Here is a 20249-nt window from a genome sequence, read left to right as displayed (position 1 = left end):
TTTAAAACATTTTTGATAAAGCACGCTGAGTTTGATAAATAATTTCTTGCTGACTTCTTAAACACTAATTAAATTGAAACATTACTATCATATATTAGCATTAAAACCAAAAACATTTTTTCTACTAATGACAGTTAGGAATCACCCTCTCAAAATCAAGAAAGAAAAGCGGAATGAACAACACGAACATTTGACAACATAGAGGTGATAACGCATTTGTCAGTCATCTTTGATGCGTTTTGTAATTCTTATATAATACGTGAGTAATGAAGTTCATTTATCAAACCAACTTTTACAGCAGAATATTTCTCAAGACAGAAGATTTCCCAATCTCATCGATAATTTCGTCATTAGAGATTTTTTTGCAGAACATCCTTTCAATGGGCATAAGCAGAAGTGATTCCGGAATATGATTTGACAAAGACAAACACGTACGAGTTTTAATTAATTTAAGATAACTGAATGCTCGCCCACACGATATTTAAGTAACTGAAAGGGTTATCAAATATTTGTATAGTGGAAACATGCATGTTATATCTTAGTAGAAACACAAGTAACACTGCTTACACGGATGATTTTCGTGGCACATCTTATAAGACTAGCCTTCTGAAAAGAGGAAATGCATTCCTCAGATTCACTTTCGCCCTCCGAGGCACTACACTTAGTAGCTCTGTCGCATTCTGCAATATATATGTCGGGTTGTATGTCAGTAGTCTTCATTATTTGCTTTATCACAGTAGTCTGGCAGTTTATATTATATTATATATATATATATATATATATATATATATATATATATATATATATATATATATATATATATATATATATATATATATATAGCAAAATTCAACAACTCAGATTTCAAATTTTCATACTCAACTAAACATTTTCAGCTATCTCATGCAAAGCACCTCTGGAACACCCTCATTTAGTAAATCAGTAAATCGGCGAGGATCAAGACAAAAAGCATCAAAGATTAATTTTGTTGTTGTTTGTAAATCTATCATTTAATCTACCCTGGATTTGTATCCCAATGCCAACACCCCGCAATATTCGCAAATGGGCTACTGTCAATACTCGTGCACTGGTGTTAGGTATATCGAATTAGAAATCTCATCTTGCTATCCCCTTCTTCTTTATCGACTCGAACTTTAAAACACTATGATTGCATCAGCAATGGAGACCTCCTTCTACCCGAGTTTTGGATACAAGTAAATAATAATAATAATAATAATAATAATAATAATAATAATAATAATAATAAATAAAATTAAAAAAATCATAAGTTAAAAACTAAAAGATTTGCAAGAAAGGAGTAGTGCGTTTCCATTCGGGTCCACTATTTCCCGTGTACTTTATATATATACACGATAAAAAGAAATTGTCCCAATCTAATGTTCTGTTAATTCCCACAGCTTTGTAATGTCTTTTTTACTCTTGGATAAGAACATGGAGAATATTCTATAAAAAAACCTCTTACAGTAAAGAAACCGTTTCAGACATGGAGTTGGAAAGAACCGGGGTCCCTGAGCACAGCGGTGATGTTAGAAATCGGTCCTGTAGCCTGAAACCCAAGAATTCGGGCCCCACATGTTTGGGCTCAGGTCTCTTCTCTTCGATATCAAATATATTGCTCTGTCTCTTACTGATATGCAGCATCAGTATTGTCTTGTAATGTTCGGTTGAATAACATTCAGGCAGTATAGTAAGGAAACTTACTCTTCTGAGCAAAAAGCATGGAGAATATGGCATCAACATCCTTTGGGCACGGTTTCTTGGGCTTCGAGCCCCGGGCCAGATTTACGACATCATTGATGTGCTAAGGGGAAACCAACCCTTTCCAATCCAACCACCCACGTTCAAAAACTCCATACTTCGTTGGTAAATAGAAGGGACCCGACCCTATACTTTCCGCGTCCGATATTGCGAACATTAGGATCCGCGCTCGATTTGTGACATCACCGCTCTTCTCAAGGGACCATGACCTTTCCATTGCCACCTCCCACGTCCAAGAACTACATATTTCATTGGTGAATAGAAGAGACCTAAACTCCAAACTTCGGGGCCCGATTTCTGGGGCTTCGGGCCAATTTTCTGACATCACCGGTGTGCTCAGGGGATCGTTATTTATCGCCACCAATTGCATTCAACAACTCCATGTCTAACACGGTTTCCTTACCGTACGAGAATCAGGTCTATGCTCTTTGTATATTATCGATTGCACATCATATTATTGGATACATAAATTGTGGACGAGATTACATATTCGAGTTAATAATTGTATTTTTGCGAGATTACATATTCGAGTTAATAATTGTATTTTTGAGACTTATTGATTTTTCAACAAAGCTACGGGTTGGGCAGGGGCCTCCTTTCACTAGTGCCCTTCCTTCGCTAGAATTGTGGGCCCATTAGTTACACCACTGGTTAGTGTGATCGAGAATGGATTTTTGAAATAGTTATAACTAATCGAGCAATATCTTAAGTGATTTTGCAGACGACAGGGCCTACCCGGAAATTTCCGAGTATCCGGGCGGTCCAGTCCGCCTCTGTTTACATGTACAAATAATTATTAATTTGATGGAAACACCTGGAAAGTGGAACTTACTACATTAATATGGAGTTGGACCACCTGTCGCTCTCAGAACAGCTCTGATGCTACACTGAATGAAGTCATAAAGCAGGTCTTGAATGGCAGCAAGTTAAATATTACATCATTCCGTGTGCAGTGCATCACTCAGCTTCGCGAGAGGATGGAAAAGGAAATTGTATCGGATTCGTATCTCCAAAATGGACCACGATACAAATGTTCAATTATGTTCACGTCCGGGGATTATGCGAGCGAGGAGAGGTGTTCAACTCCACTCCTGATGTTCCTCAAACCCACGTCGTAACAGTATCAGCTGTGACTGGGCGCACTAATATCCTGGAATATGACGTCACTGCCCGGAAACAACATTTGGACCATAGGATATACTACACTGCCCCCTAAAATGGCGACATAATCACGAGCAGTGACGCGAACGGGAAACATCAGTGTATGATTCCAGAATGTTGCCGCTCAAAGCATCACAAAGCTGCCGCCATATTTTACGGTTAGGCAGACACTCCAGATCAACGCTTCTTGGGGCGTCCACCGTAAACAAATACAGTCTGTGGCTTGAATTGACCATATCGCAGACATCAGTGATTCATGCTACATGTTTGCGGCACCACTGACTTCATCCTAAAGCGTTATGATCTCTTACTAGCAGTTTCGCACGTGCAACCTGACGTCGTATATCCCATCTCGTTTCGGATTGTGATTGTCGACACAGGCTCTGGGAGATGTTGCCTGAGTTTTTCTGCCACTTGGACCTCAGTCGCACGACGTTTCTAAATAACAATCCGCTTCAATATTCAGTGTCACGGAGGGTCTTCCTTTGACTACTGTTTCTCTTCGTCAATGCAGTTTTGTAGGCAACTTTGACACTTTCCTCGCGACACACTCAACGCACTTGTTACTTCCGTCTGCTCGGTTCACTGCACACTGCCATTATACTCCTCCCCACTAGTACGAAGTTTGCCCTGAACACTACCACCATCAGCCCGATGCTGCGGTCACCACCTGCCCATTGCCAACCCAGATACCTTACGTGCTTCCAACTCCAGTTCCGTGTTCTTTGGTAACTACTGTACTTGAATGGTGGTTAAGGAAATTTATAGTAAAACTGTTAAGTTTATCGCCCATATTCGGACGATATTTGATACAAGCGAGATGATACACAGAATAATAAGGTTTCTGATTATTGTGTAACATGCTATAATAATGCCGTTCTATGAACCATACTTCAATCACGTAGCATTACCTTCTAAAGCAAAAAACAATGCCAGACAGCGCGCTTGTAGTTGGCTGTTGACTATATACTTGAAAGCACTCGGCTGTTGCCACGTCATGCCAATAAGCAATATAGCAATAACTCCACGTGCTTCCAGGTTAGTGAGGGTAACAAGTGGTTTGGGAGTAACATCGGCAGAAGTATGAAAATAGTCACATATGTATTCATAATTTGTAATTACTTAGATTGTAAAATTCTCTCTGAATTTTGCAATGAAATCGTCGCTTTTCGTTCCTGCTGTAGGTTAATCGCACTGACTTCTTCGAGACAGGAACTAAAAACACACACATTTCTTTAGATGAAAGATATTCTTTAGTTAGGAAACCAGTCATGGTATGCAGACTTGAAGGAATATAGCTGTCCTCTATTAAGATCAAAATAAGAAATAAAAACAGCGAAAGGGAAATAAAGTAAGCACACTACGAAGCGGGAAGAAAAGGCTAATGTGTGGAATAGGGAGAGATCATTACAAGGTCAAATAAAGTTTGTAGTGTGAACAATTTCGTGCTCTTAGATTCTATTATCAAATAAGATTGGTAATGAATAATGATTTCCTACTAAGTTACGATACATTGAAATATGACAAGGCCCTACTAATAATTCACTGCTTTCTATATCAGCAAAGTTATTTACATACATTCAAATATTACTTTCCTAATATGTATGACAGGTAGTTTCACAGTATCTACGGCTTTAGTCTGAAACATCAGATAAATTGGCTATTCACTGTACCGTTTCTACCTACAACTGAATCTGCATATCTTAGACGTGTTAAATTTACTATTGAATACTTTAAGGATTTACAGCATATGTGGCCTATCACCCTTGCATCAAGAATAAATAACCGAAATCTGAGCTATGTTCTGACCACATCTCAGTAGAACAGTTTTCTCTGTGACCGCCAGAGTTCAACTTAAGCGATTTTATTCTTATAGTCATGAAACCAGTAGAATTGGAACATTCCCTCATACACAATATATAACTTAAGTACAGTAAGAAATTACTCTATAATATGGCACAGATTATTTTTAATTAAACAGAGCCGAGTACACCTGTAATTCCTCTCCATTAATAAGATATCTGCCAAAGTCTTGTGTTCTATATTCTATGCTGGTAGTCCCGAGGATCTTTCCGTAAATACACCAAGATCTTTCCACGGTGGCCCAAGACAAAGCACAGATCTCACTCTATTCAAATTCTAACTGAGTAGAGACTACGTTATTATAATACACAAATATTACCGTCGATAGCAATTACTTATATTCGTATGCTTATCACGTCATGTGTAACGTTTTTAAAACTATTCTGGAAAAGCATGAGTAGTATTTCCTATCTAAGAAAACCCGGCACTTACAAGATTGATTGTTCTGTTATATATAATCCCATTTCATACAGAAGACGGAGCTCACAAGAAATATGCTTTCGCAAAATACGACAGTTAACCGAACAACTGTATGCAGAAAAAGACGAACCAACCGTACGATGAAATTTTTTATCATGAATGCTCACTTGGAACGTGTTCACGTTTTTCAGCTACCATCACGGTATTATTAACTATTAAATTCGGCAAAAATGAAATCAGACTTCTATAATCCAAAGGTGATATAAACTTCAATTTTTCTTTCTGCGTTGTCAGTTACTATATAAAGCCGTTCAAACTACGTTTTTCAAACTGTTATCAATAAAATTCAAGGCCTACTCCCACTTTTATGCTCGCTTGACAAAACATACAATGGGGTACCTTGCCACACAAATTGGACAACTTGAAGTATTGCTTTAATTTTTCTTATACTCTAAAACCTTTTATATTATATGGAAAGAAACAGTGTTCTATTGATCGGCTTAATATTGCAGTAACAGTGGCGTAACTAAAAGCCTGGGGGCCTCCCCGCAGACAGCGTGGAGTGGGACCTAACGTCCCACTTCATGATTTGGGGGCCCCTGATGGTTTGGGCTCCCCCGCAATGCGGGGTCTACGGGGCCCTTATTTACGTCCCTGTGCAGTAACTTTATTCTGGTTTATCAACCTACATTTAAAGCTCATGGTATCTTTCAACTGTTTCGTCTAATCCGATTGTTGACAGTTTCTAGATTCTCGAAGTCTTTAAAAAGAAATTTTAAAGACAAAAACTTTGTACACGTAAATCATATTATGTAAATACACTAGGGTAAGTAAAAAAATTATCGGCAATTTTCACATAACTCTTCTTACATTGTTCATACTGACCTCTGTCCTCGTTTATTTTATTGTTATGCTGTTGTGGCCATACTATGAAAGTTTGATCCTAATTCCTCCGTATCTTCCATTTGTTGCAGATAGATCATGGCTGCTATATTAGAAGTTTGCAGCAAAGAGGAACAACGAACAGTGATCTGGTTTTTGTGGTCGGAAGGTGTACCAGGGCCCGCAATCCATCAAAGACTTTCGGCACAATACGGGAACAATTTCTTGCCGCAACGGAGTGTCTACAAATGAATTGAAAAATTCAAAAATAATCACACAAGGTTACGCACGAGGAAGGAGCTGCACGACCATCTACGGCCACAAATGACAACATTGAGCGTGCACGTGACAGGTTGTTAGATGAATGGCTATTGATGAAGTGGCACATTGTTTGGAAGTTAGTCATGGTTCACGATACACCTTCTGACCTCAAAAACCGAATCACTGCTTGTTGTTCCTCTTTGGTGCAAACTTCTAATGGAGCGGCTATGACCTATCTGCAACAAAAGGAAGACAAATGGAGGAATTAGGATCAATCTTTTAATGATCACAACAGCACAACTATAAAATAAACGAGACTTGTCAAACTGCGGATAATTTCTTTCTTACTCTCTCTCTCTCTCTCTCTCTCTCTCTCTCTATATATATATATATATATATATATATATATGACGAAGGTTACATACAGTTGACAATAAAACTCCATTCTCATGGAAAATATTTTTATTAATGTCTGTCTACTATAGCAGTTTCTATAGAGGAAAAATCTTACTGGATAGTGATGAGTATGATCAATCGACTTCATCTGCTATCTGGCTTAGGTCTTATCTGACCTACTTCGGTTCTCGATTTTCTTCACATCGCAATAGGAAATGATTCTGTCACATACACCAGCTGCCATTATACATAGTTTTTCTAATATTATATATTACTTAATGCTTCATAAAAATTTTTAAAACTTGCAACAATTCTAATAAATGTTTAGGCAAACGAAAAAAAAAAAAAGTTCACTTATAAATACTATTTGCTTTGTCAAATAATTCTGAATATAAGAAAGAAAAATGTATTTTCTCGTACTTTTTTTTTTTTTTTTTTACATACACAAATACAGTTATAGACTGTTCGATAGAACGATAGAAAAAGAAGGAAGAATTAAAGTTTAGTCTACAAGATAACCAACCATACCACTTCATTTATGATTACAAATTTTGTGTACAGAAATCACAAACTGTGCCTAACACGAATTTCTAAAGTTTGAAAAAAATAACTCACAGACACCTTTCACTGTTCTGAGTTATCCAATTATAAAAAAGCTTATTCTCTACTCTTTGCATTTATCCAATTGTACTAATCGTCTTATGTTTGTATAAATACTTTTAAATATATATATTTATATATATAATTCATAATTTTCTTTCATCATTACCAGAGGGTATTCAAACCATTCAACACTACCATAAAATTATGGTTTATTCGAGTTATCACTATTTTTTTTTTCAAAATATAAACTTCAACGTTGGATAAAGATATTTTTTTTTTTTTTTTTTTTTTTTTGTCATTAGACTGCTTTCGATGCGTCAGTTGTGCCTACTGTGAGAAAAAAAAAAAAAAAAAAAAGATATACAGGAAGGTTTATTTTTAAAACGGTTTCACAGCAAATCTTGTTATACTCTTCTTGCTTTAGAATTATTAATGAGTCTTACACTGAAGGCCTTATATACTATTTTATCATAGAGAGCAAATTACAAGTTACCTCACTATATAATAGTTTAGAACACAGTATACAAACCACAACTGCACACAATTCATTGTCACTGGAAATGCAAATTTCCTGTGAATGTAAATACATTTACACGTTGAGTCTCTCGACGGATCAGATGAAGAGCCATAAAAATTATATAAGTTATTTAAACTGAAATTCAGAATTCTTATTACAAACCTCTTAGCTGAAATTGGTGTCATTTTTAGATTTTCAATGCCAGCATATTTACCTGTATTTATAAACTATTTAAAGCCATGATTTCTTCACCTGCCACGCCTCATACACGCTCGTCTACTGAAAACGGGTTATCCCATTCTTACCAGAGAAGCATTTCGATATATTACCGAACATTTTGTTTATCTCGTTTTGAAATTACACCAGAAAAAACACTAATTGAAAGTACGATCCAGATTTCACTTCATTTCATTGAAATCAAATAGAAGTCACGACTGCTGGCACCAAAAGCTGAAACCTAATATAATGATATTTTGCATAAATAAAAATATCTAATACCACAATAGTAATAGAAGTTGAAGAGCCGTGAATACTAAATTCAAGTCAGGTTTTATATTCTTGTATATTTGTAACCAGTGATGAATTCAATTCCATCCCCGGGAGAATTTCAATACACGGAGAGGAGGGAACAGTACTACGAAAATGTTGCAAATCCCGACTGAGGACGACAGAAGAAATAACCCCGGTAAAATTTCACTGGTTTGCGGAAGGGGAAGTCCTTCAGGCCACCCACTAAAATAAACAACGTAAGGATTCCTGTCTTCCCATAGGTCCTTTCAATTTTTTTTGTTTTGTTTTCTTGAGGGAAGAAAATACTAATCCATAAAAAATATATATATATATTAAAAACAAAGTTTAGGCATTTATACACGCAGTACAAAGCCATGATACGAAAAGCTTAATAAATTAGTTACAGTTACTCTTGCGCAGTACATCAGAAAGTGTAGTTTTGTCATGAATATGCAGTTTTATAGTTTGATATGATAAAATATTAACAGGATTATACTACAAGGCGCTTACTGTTAGAACTACATTCTTTTATTTATTAAGAATATTATGATTTCTTTCTTAGAATTTGAATTCATTTACTGATTTTTTTTTTCTACGGCCAATCTTGTTCTTGATTATGACTTCGTACAAATATCACTTGGGTTAAAGGTGACGTGGGCTCAGTGGTAGAGCGTTCACCTCTGGTATATGGGGTTCCTGGTTTGATCCCACCTCGCGCCAAGTGAATTTTGTGGTGGACAAACACGTGTGCGTGGATTTCGTCGGGGTTCTCCCGTTTCCTCTCATTTTCTTCATTCCACCATTTCATTGATTTCTCATCACCACTATCTCTTTTAGCCTACCCGGCATAACCATGGGACGTAAAACGCAAAGGTTTCATTTCATTTCAAGGTGACGTTGACGCACGCAGGTTATGTTGAAGATGTTTTGAAATGAAATGAAATGATTTTTTTTATTAGTTTAACGTTCCTCGGTTATGCCATTTATGCTAAAGGAGACAGATTATTAATTATAGGGAATGATTATGAAAGCAAATTTTTGTGCTCTCCCACTAGAAATCGGAATTGGAACCACATGCACATGCGTTAGCCACTAGACTAACGGGGAGGGATATTTAAAAATATTTTGGTGAATACTTTACTCTAAAAGAAAGCAGAGTTCGTAGTCGTAATGAGAAATGCATCAAGAGTTGTTTCAGGTTTTCAAAACTGATTAGTCAAGAGTCAAAAAACCTAATCTTATTGTTAAACCAGTGCAAAATCAATTTTTGTTGATGTGTCAGGTTGGAAGAGGACTAAGTCTTCAAGAAAAACTGTAAGTATCAGTTACATTGGTATTTGCTAATGAGTAGGGGCAAGAGTTTTTCCAACTACGAATTTGAAAATTTCGCATTTTCTAGCTTTTGTGGAAAGAATTCCCTGACATTTTTACAATTGTTCATTTTATTCATAGATCACTATAAAAATAAACCATTAATTACCTAAAAACAAAATACACTGAATATTACACTTGGCAAATGCAATTTCATTTATAGAAAATTATATTTTTTAAAATCAAACTGAGGAAAATCAGTAATTGAACTTACTATGGGTAGGAAAGTTTTGCTATCCTCTGAAAACACAGGCATAAGTTACATTTAAGCATTAAACATCAGCATGTTACATGTTTCCACATTTTCCTCCTTCACTGTTGTACGTTTGTCACTTATCAGTCCATACTTGGAAAAAAATCTCTCACAATTGACATTGCTTGTTGGAAGCCACACATATGTAAGTGCATTTACAACAAACTTCAAACAATCATCACTTCGGAACTCCTCATCCAGCTGCGATGGTGACAGTTAACGGGCAACATGTTCCCTATAGTCGTGTCCTAATCACCCAAAATGCACAGTTCATGCCATGTTCTACCGTTGTGTCAGCGGAAAACTAGCGTTTTTAAAGTAATGAAAACATACTTTTAAAATTTCGCGTTATATCGCGTATTGTTAGAAATTTCGCGCAACGGAAACGAATGAAAATACACATAGACTATTATAAAACGTCAAGAAACTCAAAAGTACGTAATTCTGACGCATTTCGTTTTATCGTGCATTGTGAAAAACTCGTGCCTCTACTAATGAGTGTATTTAACACTACGAAGGGTTCCATTGCCAACCTAGTCTCTTCTCTTCTGCAATTTTGCTTCTGCTTCGTAGAACATTTGGGTTTTCTACGCCATCATGCGAGGTAACTGGTTACCTTATTCTTACCACATACGTTTGTTGCATTTGCACGTGAAAGAATTACGATGAATCATATTAGACATGGTTACTGTTGGATGAATCTTCTTAAAAGAACTTTTATGATGAGAGTTTCAGTATACATCATCAAATATACAGTTTTGATCAACGGTATATTTCAGAAATGTGACTAAAATTTGCAGTTTGAATTACTACTATCTTCTGATCATAGATCAATGAAATTCTAATGGTCTGATATTTAACAACTGACCTAATCTAGGACACTATTATTGATAAATACTTCTCCATCCCCCCCTCTCTCATCTACATTTTACATAAATAAAACCTAACATTAAAGAATGTTGATAAAATGACGTATTACATACTTATTACTTTATAAGTCTTAGTTTGTCTCTTTCCTTCGATGACGAAGGTTATTACGAGGCGTACTTTATTTATTTATTTTAAATGTAACAAGCACTGTTACTAATAATTAATCGAATATTACACTATTATTGCAGGATCAAAACTAAAAAAAAATTACTTAACTTGCAATACATCATAATTAATACTACCATCATTACCTAATTGTAGCAGTATTAGTTACCATGTTCTTTATCCATCCTATTTTAGTTTTAAAGCCAAATTCTTTGCACCGAAATCGAATCAATATTTTATAATACATACAATCGAATATATAAATATATGCCTTCAAAAATTACGATAGAAATAACCTCATTTGTACAACTAATTAGTTTCTAATACCTAATCCAGCCATGGGCATCTTCCTTGTGTACTAGTTACTTTACAAATCTCAAGCAGATGCTGAGTTATTAACGCAATGTATTATTATATGGCTGTAAATTCGTAAAAGATGAAAAAATCAAGTTCTGATTACATACATTATTTCCACAAGAGTAAAATCAAGTATTAGCAGCGTAATTTGTTGTTTGTGTCTCCATTCTGGAATTTGCGTTTGTTCACTTTTTCTTAGAAAGGAAGGTTCACAATACGAAGACCTGAATAACTGCTTCACTTGTGCTACCCGAGTCAAAATACAATATATTTATTTGAAGATATTAAAAGATCCTTATTTTAAGATGACTGGCTGAAATTACTAAATCATTTTGAAATCTGGTAAGATTTATTTTCACTAAAGGATAATCTGTAAGTGTTACATTATACGTATCAACGGTTCTTCAGTGTCATATAGCCCTCCTCGTTGGTCTAATAGCTAATGCGTGTGCCCTTGGTGTCCGACGTCCTGGGTTTAATTCTTAATGAGAATATCGAAAGCATTACAGTATTTTAGATCCCATTTTGAACTACAGGTCTCGTTTTGAATTGTTTCATCTCGTTGTTCACACAGGAATAAAATCAATAAATCAATTAAACAATGTCAATACAAGTAAGTGACATGAATTGTTCTAACAGCTAGCTCATTTTATAGAAAGCTTGAAAAGATGTTTGAACTTGCATTCTTAAACATGAAGGTATTTCAACGTGGTTTTGCACTTCAGTAGTACTGTAATATGGCTGTACTCCCCTTTAAAAGCTTGGCTCCTATACAGGCAAAGCGTTAAATGTCACAGTGGCTAAAATTCTTTACTCCAACTCTGGTTTACTTGAATGTACGTGAAGCTCTCGAAATAAGTATCTTTAACCTTTCAAGATTTATTTTAAACTTCAAAACTGTTTCAGCTAAGCGATGGAAGATAATGCTCTGATTCTTTTTTTAATAGCTTCAATTGGATACAATAGTGGTTTCTTCTTAGTCTTGAACTACCAGCACTGTTACCAAAAGCGACTGAAATATTCTCATGAGTGACTTGTAGCTTACCATAGACTGTTTGGCGGTTACTGATTTAATTCATCAAATCAAAGTTAAATTAAACAACTTTTATCCCTCCATTCACCTCTTCATGTTTTATTCTGTCAGATAGTGTATCTCATTACAAGCATATTTAATAAGTTAGGAAATCAATGTAACATATGCTTTGCTGCATGAGGAATTTCAGAGATCTCCATTTCAGTTAACACCTCCATGTCATATATCACCTCTTTCTGAAGTTAATATTCGGGACTACTTATATTCCTTCATGTTACAACGTTTTCATATTTTGTTAAAAAGGATTACGCAACTTTTGCTTACAGGGAATGGACTAAGTATGTTTATAAAATTAGTTTTGACATCATCACGTAGTCTGAGCACTTGGTATTTTAAAAGTAGTATTTTCTTTTCGTTTTATTATCGAAAGAATATTCAGATTAATAACAGTTTCAACATCCGCCAAAATCAAACATGTTCGCTTATGGTAGGCGAATAATGTTTTGCAGACATTGTTTAAAAAGTATGTTTAAAGCATTCCAGCTATTACAGTCTACACAAAGTTAATTAACTGTATGTTTCTGTTCCTATTTCTTCAAGCTGCTTCTTGTACCAGGAATACAAAAAGAACTTTTGTCGTTCTTTGAGTGAAATTTGTCTGTATACAACCTTGAATATTCTTTAAACTGTTCTGTATACAATCTATGCAGTATTGGGAAATACAGGAAATAATCTTTACAGGAAGCGAATCTCTCCTCCTTACTGATATATTATTTCGATTGAAATGAAGCGTGTTGTCTTCTACAGAAAAATATGTATTTTGAAAACATTTACGTCACACTACCTGCAGCATGTTAGAGGGAGAAAAGTAAATGAAGTTTCTAAAGAAAGAAAGTTGCTAAGTTCTCATGATTTTCAATATGAAAACTATATCACATGAAAGTGTAATTCGTACCCACGTATACTGTGATGAACATAAATTTATGTTATTATTGCATCAACTTAACTCGTGAATACTGTCCTAGCTAATCGTTATTCTTAATAACGGGATAATCACTTTATTGTTAACTTCAAATGTTGTTTTGTAGCATACAACTAACTGAATTATTTTAATTTTTAAGTATATTGAGCATATTAACAACAATTGCAATACGAAGTTTTAGACGCAGCAAGAAAGAACGAAAAGAAAAATCAGTAATAGTTGAGCAGATAATCACATTTTTTCCCCCTCCCACAACACTTGTCAGTACGCTGTGTAACATATCGAACAGCAGTAATGATTGTAAACAAAACTCATACAGATATTTAATTTTACAAGTCCTGAGCATATACACTTGTCACAATAATATTGCACTTTCAATCTACTTCTCATTATTTCATAAAGAATCGTTTACAGAATATACTATACAAATAACAAGCCATTCGGCTACTGTGAAACTAACAAAGAAATTAACTTACAGCAACTGAACAGAAATAAGAATAAATAAATAATCTCTCAATTACTTTTAAGTTACACAAAATAATCAATCTCCTTTATATATATATATTTCAATTCATTTTATCTGATATTTTCGTTCAAATGTACGTAATAAATAAACTACCAATAATCTAGAAGTACTTACAGTTACTATTTATATCACCGGGTTCTACACTTCTCCTTACGAACATGTTACGGAAAACGATTCCGATATTGCTTTAAATAAAATAATCACACGATTCATTAGAAATACTGCAAGTTGTCAATACCCTCTGGTAAGGAAAATACTGTATTCTGAAACAAGTCAGAGAAAAATTTGTACTGTAGGTATATGTGTGTGTGTGTGTGTGTTGTGTGTCACTAATGGAATGTTCTCTTTATAAAGACACAGTCTAAAAGTTACTACAGCAAAAGTACATTTCAAAGGCCTAAAATCTAAGCAGCCAAACTAAAATGAAACAGGAGAAATAAATGTGTAACGATTATTCACTTTCAAATGCAGCAAATGAAAATAAGTGTAAAAGTTTAATAATTTCAAGAAAAAATACAGCAATAGAAATTAATGAAAAAAAAAATATAATAAGACACAATAATATTTATAGTTTTTTAATCTCTATAAAACCAGAGAATCTATGTAAATTGAAAATGCTGATGTAAAATATATCCAAATTCAAAGTACATGATTATAAGCAAACAATTAAAATTCATTTTTTCCCCAAAAGAAATTAATACAGAGAAGAGAAAAAAGTATGAAGGGGAAATAACACTGTTAACAATGATCCAGCTGTACTGCTCTAAAACAATCATTCCAAAACTTTTTCCTTTTTTGTACATAAGAATTCCCTAAATACGATATATAAATCTAATTCACAGTTACAAAGGCATGGATAAACCTTGTCTTTGAGTTATTTGAGACTTACAGAAAGGACATTCCTTTTGTACTGTTGCACATGAACTACACAAAACGTAATGATTGCAAGGTACTAAGGTTATACTACGATTATTTTCTTCACATACCATACACTTCGTTGCTGTCTGCATGTACACAACCTGATAAAGAAAAAATACATAAAAATTATATACTAAAAACTTATATCTATAATTATATTAAACATTACTCTTTGGGTAATAATGATGAGGAATACTACAAAAAATTAATACATATATCATCGATTTTTAGCTAACTACACATATCATTACGAATACTTATTATTATTATTATTGACAAAAAGTTAGCAGTTCTTTAGATATTACCTAATCAGTTCCTGAATTTTCGCATTATTTTTATTTTATTAACTAAGAAGAATACTTTCCCTAATTAAAATTAAATCCTCAACATAATGCATCAGTTGAGGCGAGAGATTTAGGATTTAAATTTCTGGGCTTTCGGTATCTATGGCCATTTAGCTCGTCATTTATGAGGGATAACGTCCCTCGGCAAGCACACTATCCGCGGAAAGGGAAGGAAGGAAGGAAGCGACCTGGGACCTATAAGTGAGCTACCACCTCGGCATTTGCCTGGTGTGAATGAGGAAAACCTCAATTCAGGATGGCTGTCCTGAAAATGCTTTTTACACTTTTTCGACCGGAATCGAACCCGAGACTGCTCACATCAAGGGCGAGAACGTTAGCTACTACGCTACGCGGGGCCACATCAGTTGAGGAGAGTCTGATCTAATTCTGCATTATTTTGGTATGAAAACTAAAATTAATATCTACTAGGATGATTTGAGTGAGTCCATCCGGAGACGTCACTTTTTTTCTTTCTTTCTTCGATGAAAGCACACTATTTTTAAGAAAAAATACTGATGAAGTGAATACGTGATGACAGCTTTCTGGAGTTTCGTTATTGTTTTCAACAAAACTAATTTTCTAAGAAAGAATGTTTCGTCAATTCTTCGAGTATAGTTTCCATAGAAAGATCCCATAATGGGTCAAGTGGAGCAGTATTTTTAAGCAGCTACTGATGAAAAAGCAGAGATGCTACTGAAACTATTTAATATTGAATTACCTATATGCGGATACAAGGTAAAAAATTTATATTTAATATATATTCTGTAACACCTACAAAGAAATGAAGCGGATTTTCACTGGTTCATCGATTCGTTAGTGGATTCAATCAACATGTAAGCGTATCAAGTACTACTTAAGACTAACTTACACAGCGTAAGTTAAGAATGGTATGCTTAACGTCATACTCACAGTTGACAGTGAAGTTCTCTCTTTTGTTATTCACGAAATTCTCAATTTATGTTATGTATAATACACAGGAAAGTTTTTCATACTTACTTTTTCTATTTCATCTAAATCATTTTGCAGCTGTTTCTGTAAAGATTTTAACGTAGATAAAGGTAGGTCTTTCAATTCTGATATCCTCTTTAATGTATGTAAATAGGGACCACCTTGTAATTGTTCCACTTCATTTTGAAGAACTTTAACTTGCGTCACAGCCTGGAAAAAAATACATTGGACAAAATTTTCACTATAGATAAAGCACTGCTGTATAATTTCTTATTTTATACAAAGTCTAAAATACTTTGATAGAAAATACCAAATTCTAGATGAACACTAATCAATAATAAATTAAAGAAACTAACTCACATAACAGTCTTGCATGTGATTTTTCAAAATGCATTTTTTTTTACATATAATATGCACATGTTAAAATATTAATAAAATGAACTCTATAAAAGAAATTTTTCATTGTCAACAGAGTATTTAGAATAAACATAATTTATTATCTCTACCGAACTCAGTAACTAATCATTTAGGTTTATTTACGTCAATCTACATTCGCATGGTTCTTTAGTTACACTCAACTGAACGTGATTTCAACTCAGGAAACTCTTACTTTACACATTTCAATCAAAAATAATACGTAATTACTCTTTAAAAAAATGTCCCTCCCATTTATACTTAAGGGAATGACAAAACTTCAACCAAATCAATGTGTTATGCCTCTGTATCACAACAAATGCCAGCAGAATTTTAGTTCTGATGTTTTTTTTTTTTTTTTTCCGGTCAAATGCAAACAATCTCAAACTGATTTCTTGAAGCAAAATACGAACCTGAGAGAGAGAGAGAGAGAGAGAGAGAAAAAGCCATAAATACGGAAATTGATCGTGTCGCTGGTAGGTCAATGGATAAAGGAACTTCCCAGCAAGAGGGACACAAGAGGTTCGAGATTTAGCTATTTCAGCTACAATTTTGTGTGTAATTTCATGAGGTTTATTGTTTACTGGTATTAATGGAAACAAAACTGAGCATAAACTTAGTAAGAAGGAATGCAAGTAACATTATTACATACAAATATTTTATCACAACTTACAGATTAAGACGGATATTAAACGTACAGCTGTCTGCTTTGAGGGTTAGGCGATGTACAACAAACGGGGTGTGATTAGATCACTAATGTCCACAAAATTAATCGAGATCAATGGGTCACGTTCAAATAAAGAATCAACTGTTATCTGCCGAGTAGAGCTGATAAAAACAAAAAACAACTGGAGGAACCCTATATTTTTCTTTCAGGCTAACTTATAGAAAATTAAAATACAAGACTGAGTCAACACAAGTTCTCTAGTATTCTATCATTTATACATCACGTTACAATGAAAATTGCCTAGTACTCACGTGTCTACCATTTGTAGCGTCTAAAGTTATCTTTCGACCAGTTCTGGTTATTTTTCGAGGTGAGGAATTACTACATTGCAGCTTCCACCTCTCTTTGGTTATTGGAACAGCGAGTACAGGAAATAAGGCATGAGTCGGAATAAGTAATAATCAGAGGGAGAGCGAGATGCAGACTATATGTTCGCTACATCAGTTCGACTTCCGTTCGTGAGGTATGGAGTTATGGAGAAAGGCTTTTTTGTTTACCGATACACGGCATTTTTAGGGAAATAATGGTATACATCCTAACCAACTGTTCGGAGTACGGGTTGTTATATACAGTTCAGCCGTTTGGAACAAAATTATAGTGAGTTATCCCTATAATTCTATCAGACGCAAAACATCACTTTGTGTTCGAAACGTTCGTGCTTGACGAAAAGTTCCCGCACTTGCCCTTGTTTAACTACTATCTATGCACATTAGGACTTTGCAAAACATCTGCTTATCGGTGCACATTCTCTTCAGGAATCTAATCACGCGGGTTTTCCACAAACAATTATTCATTTCTATGCTTGAGCTGAAATCAATTCGTGAGCTCCGGATACTCTTGCCAAGGTTATGAAGAGGATGACCCACATTGTACGTGAGATACCCAGCTCGTCTAATAATCTCCCAGTACTAGTTGCCGGATTTGCTTTTATGGCCTGCTTTACGACTCTAAAATCCACGAATTCGCCCTAACTGACTTTGGTTGATTGCCGAGATTCTGGCAACAGAATTTCTTAACCATGTGGTAACTGCGTTTCGATCAAATGCCCGATCAGGGACACAAACTACCACTATCTAAAGCCGTGTTAGCGAGTACTTTTAACGGCTTGAACTGCTTCGATTATGACATACGCCGCACAATATGCACATGTGCCAATACTGCAGAACTTACCCTTGCTTTTCTCAGCGTTTCTAATAACTTATTCTCAGATGGCCCACATATAAATAAGTGTATATGTAAGTGAAGTATGCTTTTCGTTTTCAAGTATAATTATAGTTTAAATTTGTAAATTACATCAATCAAAGAATTTTATACATTTTTAAATATATTACTGATATTAATGTACAGTCTATGGATAGTTTACTTACAAGATTTCATTGTATTGGCACGTGTTTACACTTTAGTATCATAGCGTCCAGCCAGTGAATTGCTACAGTGCAAGTATTTTATAAAGTGCAATTAGTGAATATAAACTAGAAGTGTTTCGCCACCGGTCTAGGCTTTGTTTGAACAGTTAGTAACAATAACTTATTATGCTAAACTTTTTCCAAGTTTTTAATTGTGGACCACGTTGGATCCCAGAGGCTTTAGATAAAGATATTTCGACTTCTTATCAATGACCCGATGAACAAACCAGAAGAGCTTCTGAAATAATTGTCGTACAATAATTCCTACATGAAGACATTTTGAGTAGAGAATTTGTTTCGATATTCGAAAATGTGCCCAGTGCGTTCCATTTCTCTTTACATGATTATTTGGATAGATACACAACAAACTAGGAATTCAAAGTGGCTAACAGTGAAACACGTCCTGACATCTATTTTTAAAACCCTTTTGCCTTCTAATCTCTACATTACATCAACGAGCTGGACAGGCTTGAAATCTAAGTTTCTTTTCAGTGACTTCAGTGAGTGGGTGCTCCAAATAACTACGTAATTACCTTATAATTATGCTGGCTTAGTTCTGACGTGAGTCGAAATCTCTTTTATTTCCCAGACAGTCTCAATGGTTTTCAGTTTGATGAAATATTAGTGGAAACAGCAAGTTTTCTTTCCTCTTCGTTGTGCTATATGCTATATTCACTTCTGGTATGTAGATTGTTTTCCTTACAACCGGTTCTGAATTTTTATTCCAACCATATATCGCTTCTGCCCGTAAAAAAAAAAGGGGTGAAAACGGGGTTACATCAGATTTTGAAAGAAACGCTGCATAATCTTTCACGCTATGAATGAATCAAAATCCTCAGTTACACTGTTCTCAGCATTTACTATTGTTGACAGAAATTATATGCTCAGATCTTGTCTCTAGTATTCTTTCCTGCACTGAATTGACGAAAAAGTATATCTCAGAAGTTAAGTGTATATTTGATGCAGTCAGTAGTTTTTGTTTTTCTTCACGTTATGTACATACCTTTTGCTATTTTGTATACAGATATATAAACTGTGTACGCCTTATGTCTGAATACTCTCTTGCACCCCAGAATCAATTTTATTTGTGAAAAATGACGAAATTTCTATTCTTACTGAGAGGCTGATATTTTGAGCTAACCAAATTTGATCAGGAATGTGGCTACAGAAGAAAGGCAGGAAGCAATTTTAAAAATTTTAAATAGCCGAAGTCGAATTAATATACTGATTTGAAAGGAATTTGCAAGACAAGCATTGTCGTGCAACTACGAAGTTCTTGTGAACCTCTATTCAAAACAATATACACACAAAATCCAGAAATTGATCTGCAATGAAGTCTGAACCTATACTCAATACCTACTAACAAGATTAAAATAGGAAAAAATTCCGAAATCTGTGATTCATTAATACATACGAATGATATTTTACGCTAATGAAATTCAACCAGGAGCGCCGCTAGATAGGATGAGCGAGACTGAACTCAAAAAATGTAATTAACAAATAGGGTCAAGTAATATATAATTTTCAAGGTCTCTGTAAGACA

General features: G+C 34.7%; 1 protein-coding gene across 3 annotated transcripts in view; it reads right to left on the bottom strand.

The window, feature by feature from the left end:
• Nucleotides 1-6810: 6810 nt before the first annotated feature.
• Nucleotides 6811-20249, bottom strand: part of unk (RING finger protein unk) — a 163919-nt gene continuing 150480 nt past the window's right edge. For all 3 annotated transcript variants that reach the window (XM_081731386.1, XM_081731384.1, XM_081731385.1), the window contains 2 exons: nt 16208-16369; nt 6811-14968 (listed from right to left, as the gene is read on the bottom strand). In XM_081731386.1, the coding sequence (XP_081587512.1) occupies nt 14792-14968; nt 16208-16369 (339 nt within the window). In that variant the 3' untranslated portion in view covers nt 6811-14791. The remainder of the gene's footprint in view (nt 14969-16207; nt 16370-20249) is intronic.

The sequence above is a fragment of the Thermobia domestica genome, chromosome 11 (assembly GCF_964235325.1).
Source record: "Thermobia domestica chromosome 11, izTheDome1.hap1.1, whole genome shotgun sequence".
Classification (NCBI taxonomy): Eukaryota; Metazoa; Arthropoda; class Insecta; order Zygentoma; family Lepismatidae; genus Thermobia; species Thermobia domestica.
The sequence above is the reverse complement of the archived record's forward strand: the minus strand, read 5'-3'. Positions and strand labels throughout refer to the sequence as shown.